This window comes from Lactuca virosa, chromosome 3 (genome assembly GCF_052849685.1).
Source record: "Lactuca virosa cultivar CGN04683 chromosome 3, Lactuca_virosa_CGN04683_v6, whole genome shotgun sequence".
NCBI classification, from domain to species: Eukaryota; Viridiplantae; Streptophyta; class Magnoliopsida; order Asterales; family Asteraceae; genus Lactuca; species Lactuca virosa.
In genome coordinates this window covers 106,213,291-106,218,433 of record NC_136428.1, presented here as the reverse complement: position 1 = coordinate 106,218,433, position 5,143 = coordinate 106,213,291, and the positions used below count along the sequence as shown (strand labels likewise).

Below are 5,143 nucleotides of genomic sequence, written 5' to 3'. Positions count from 1 at the left end.
TGTTTACAAAAGAATTATACTAAAGTAATGTTTTAATTTTGTGCTTTAACGTGGTAATAACTATTGACTAATACAATCAAATGACTAATATAATGTTATTAAAACTGTAAACACTAAACACAATTAATAGCTGAAATATACGATTTCATATATATATATATATATATATATATATATATATATATATATATATATATATATATATATATATATATATATATATATATATAATGAATTAGTTTGTACGGTATTACCATGGTATTCAAATTTTTGTACCATTATCGTACCAACATTGATCAATTGGTACGGTACTACCAACCAAACATGTTGGCTACCAAATGTATTGGCTACCAAATTTCTTGGTTTGGTTGGTAACATATTGGTTGGTTTTCCATGGTATAATTTTGTCAGCCTTATACAAAATCTTGTATATGGATGAAACTTTGCTCTCACATGATATCGTTTGCTTCTAGAGTTGTAGGCAACTTGAAAGAAGACAAAATATTGTTAACGGACTAATTATATTATATATGGAAATTAATTGTGGCTGTATTTACATTTCCGAAAACGTCAGGGGGTTATTATTGCACATTACAGTTTTCTTCAGCATATTCTTCTCATATTCTTTTCTACCCGGTGGGAAAATAGCATATTCAATTATTCCATCGTTCGATGTACGTTTTTGTAACCCAACAAAAACATTTCCATTCAGTTACTAAAAAAATATATATTAAACCAGAAATAACATGATTAACCAAATAAGTATATTAATTGTATTATAGTTATAGTATAAAATATTGTAAACAATTTTTTTAAGTGTAATATATTATGAATGTTTTATTTGATGGATAATTATTTATTTGTTGCGACTTTTATGCAAATTGTTTTTTCTTGACCTTTGTGAAATAAAAAATATGCGGCTTTCTTAAACCGAACCGGATCAACAGTCCACATTCCACAACTCCCCTCCGATTCAATTTAATCGGCTGCGTCGTTGTTGAAATCCACAGAAACGATCATCTCTCTCTCTCTCTCTCTCTCTCTCTCTCTCTCTCTCTCATCAGCTTCTCGAACAAGAACAGAGATGGGGAAAGGTCCAGGTCTATATCCCGATATCGGCAAAAAAGCCAGAGGTAATTCATCAGTTTTTGCAAATTTTTTTATTCGTTTCGGGTTTCACGTGAATTATCAATCTGTTTATCCGTGATTCGATTCCATCTCTGTATGTCTTGTCCGAATAATCGGTGTTGGTAATTTTGATTAAAAAAATCATGTTGAAGATACGTTTGTTGATTTTGCTTCGCGTTATTCTGTTTCCGATTTTACATATCTGTTCGTATGTGCTGCAAGTGTGTATGTGTGTTTGCATATATTGATTTTAGAAATTTGTTATTCAGATCTTCTGTACAGGGATTACCAAGGCGACCATAAGTTCTCTGTCACTACCTATGCAGCAAATGGCGTTGTAAGCCCCTCTCTCTCTTTCTCTCGTATATGTGTGAGTGTATCCGAATCTGATTTGTATACGGACATAGGGTTCGATTATCGTTTCCGGTTTTGGTATATTATAACTCGCTGTTTCCGGTTTTGTATCCAAGTGATAGATCGATTATTATAAAAAAATGATAGTAACTTGTAGGCAATAAAAAGTTACAAACTCTAATTCTAATTCTTTGGAACAGTTCAACAAAATCTCTAGTTTTCTTCATACTTCATTGTGTAGGCAATAAAAGGTTAAACATAATTGTCTCCAATAGTTGTATCTTTGGAATGTAACATAGCATTTACTTGGAGTATAATTTTAAGATGAATAATCTGGTCAAATGTCTCTTATAATCTCATCTATTTTTCAGGCCATTACCTCATCAGGATCCAAGAAAGGTGACTTCTTCTTGGCAGATGTCAGCACTAAACTAATCAACAAAAACATCACAACTGATGTCAAAGTGGACACTAACTCAAAGGTAACCAATAACCTCCATACTTTCATTCAATCCCTTTTATCTTTCAATTCAAACATATTCACTCTTTCTCCTATTATCAACACCATGTAGCTATTCACAACTATCACTGTCGATGAAGCTGCACCAGGATTGAAAACCATCTTCAGCTTCATTGCCCCTGATCAGAAATCTGGCAAGGTATCTATTACTAATTCACTATTACCACTAAACTCAAGAAACAGCAAAATACTTTTATTTATTTGTGTATTATATTTATAGCATTCTGTTTTTATTTCTTTCTATTACAGGTTGAACTTCAGTACTTACATGAGTATGCAGGAATCAGTACAAGCATTGGTTTGACCGCTAGCCCCATAGTCAACTTCTCTGGTGTGGCGGGAAACAACACAGTATCACTTGGAACTGATGTTTCCTTTGACACTGCTTCTGGAAACTTCACCAAATATAATGCTGCCTTAAGTTTCACATCTACTGACCTCATTGCATCCTTGATATTGTGAGTAACTAAGGGGCTTTTTCTTTTTTACTTAATGGGCTTAATGGGTTAATCACAAAGTTATATATAATGTATATGGATGTTTCTTTTTTACTTAATCAATTAATCTTAATCTGAGCATGATGCCTTGAGGCTGTTTGATAGTTGTTGATTGAGTTGGATCTGATTGAGTCAATGCCTGATTGAGTCGGACCCAGTAAGAGGCATATAGGCTGTAGGACCGGATCAGAAGTTTCTAATTGTGGTATCAAACAATCTGAATTTGATAGAATTACAAAAGTTTCTAATTGTGGTATCAAACTGTTTGAATCTAAGTCACCTCTTACCAGACCTAGTAAGAGGCATATCAAACAACCATTTTTGGGTTAAGCCAAAAAAACTTGGCTTAATGTACCCAGGCACTAACCCTTTTACTAATCTGCCTTTTTTTTTTCCTGTCTTGTTCTCCATCAGTTTTCAAAAAATGTGAATATCATTATAAAATATTCCACATGGAGATAAAATAATATTCTCCATGATTAATTTTGAAAACTGAAGTCTAATAACTTTTAAGATCAAAACTAATGCAAAACATTCTTGGTTCATCATATTTAGTCTAATTATTATTAATATTAATATTATGATTATATAGCATGGTCAATTAAGATGCTAATCATATAGCAATTAAATATTAATACCAATATATATTATTTATATAAAATAAACTGTGATAGTTATTTTTTATTAACCATAATTCCTATATATGTTGATAGGGGCTGTTTGATATGCCTCTTATTGGAACTGGTAACTCGGTCAAATTTAGACTGTTTGATACCATAATTAGAAGCCTCTTATTTGGTCCTATAGCCTATGATATGCGGGTCTCACTACTCAATCAGATCTTACACGATCAGTCACTATCAAACAACCCCTTACTCATTTTTAGATAGTTGAATCTATCCAAAAAGGAAAGTCTTTATGTATACAACACTTTATCCAGACAAACACAAACAACAGACATCATAGTAACAAGATTTGTGTGATTGGTGTAGGAATGATAAAGCGGACATGCTTACGGCTTCATACTACCACACGGTTAGCCCGTTGACCAACACTGTGGTTGGTGCAGAGTTGAGCCACGGGTTCTCAAGTAATGAGAACTCGTTGACTATCGGGTCACAACATTTGCTTGATCCATTAACCTTGGTTAAGGCCCGTGTTAACAATGCTGGAATAGCGAGCGCTGTATTGCAGCATGAATGGCGTCCTAAATCATTGTTTACTATCTCTGGTGAAGTGGATACTAGGGCAATTGAGAAAAGTGCCAAAGTTGGATTGGCTATTGCTTTAAAGCCTTGAAAAATACCAATTACCAAACACTATAACTTATTACAAATATGATGAAGAGAGAAATAAGGTATTCGGTTTTTCTTTTTTTTAATTAATCATGTTTCATGATTTGTTGGGTCTCATACTCTCATTGTTGACAGTGAATCTTTTTGCTCTTTGGGCAGATACATTTATTTATCAAATTGAGTTTTACTTTTTAAAGATTTTCCACCAAAATATTTTGGTGTAATTGTTAAAATTCCGTTATTGTTAGGATCAATGTGAAACTTGGTTGCTAATTAGTTATATTATTCAACAAAAGCTTTTGAAAACTTTTTGCTGAACACCTTTACACAAATAAAAGCTACATCTTTCAACCAGTTTTGCCAAAACATACCCAAATGTCTTGTTATTTGAGCTTAACTTAAACAAAACTGAAACTTTGATTACCATTTAATGAAGCTGTTCAAATATATTGTTGTCTTAACAAAATGATTTTGCCGTTGTGGCTGCTGTATAGCTATTCCATCATATAACAAGTTAAATATTAGTTGTTTTTATAAAGGTAAAACAAAAATAAAAGTAAACTAATGCATGAGTGTGTGTGTATGTGTTTAAGAAAAAACCCAGTGGAGTGTGTGCGGGTGTCTTTATCTATGTGTTCTGATGTGTATCTTCGTGTGAGACCCTCTAAAGAAGAGGACCGGAGTGTTGCTGGAACAGCATCATAGAAACCGGTTAAACTTATAATAACCGGTCATATGTGTAAAAAACATAAGTGATTAAATATGTACAAAAGCTAAAGTATATTATTTTTATAAGTCATGTTGCGTTTGGTTGTGAAAAATTGTTTTCATTTTACTAGAAAATGTTTTCAAAAAATAGAGTTTTAGTTTCAGTTTTCAATGAAAGTTTTATATGCGTGTTTGGTTGAAGTTGGTGGAGTTTTTATTTTTCATTCTGTAAATTTAGAAAACTTTGGAATTTTTCTATTTTTTTTTTTTGAGTTTTTTGGAAAACTGATCCATCCAAATGTGTTTTTAAAACTTTTATTTTCATTCAAGAATTTCCCCATTTGTTTTAACCCTATATAGCCATCTGAATCGCACTCATACTATTTTACTATTTTACGGTTTTACCATATAAACGGTGTTGATTATCATTTTTTTTTTCATAACAAGTTACCTTTTTATTTTATAGTGTTTTTTTTTGTTATTTAACATATATAAATAGAAATTTACCAACATATTAAATTGTACGTATAAGCTAATCCAGTTATTATTTTTTAACTATGTTTTAATATCGGAAAAACTAATTTTAAGATTATTGAGTGCGTTCACTAAATTGGCCATAGTGGCTGAGTTCATATTTCAAG

General features: G+C 31.8%; 1 protein-coding gene across 1 annotated transcript; it reads left to right on the top strand.

The window, feature by feature from the left end:
• The first annotated feature begins 952 nt into the window (after positions 1–952).
• On the top strand, positions 953–3,990 carry LOC145166343 (mitochondrial outer membrane protein porin of 36 kDa-like). The gene is made up of 6 exons (XM_079085296.1): positions 953–1,133; positions 1,398–1,465; positions 1,854–1,964; positions 2,055–2,141; positions 2,252–2,460; positions 3,492–3,990. Exons 1-6 carry the CDS (start codon positions 1,085–1,087, stop codon positions 3,796–3,798), a joined length of 831 nt encoding a protein of 276 aa, XP_078941422.1. The 5' UTR covers positions 953–1,084; the 3' UTR covers positions 3,799–3,990.
• The last annotated feature ends 1,153 nt before the right edge of the window (positions 3,991–5,143 follow it).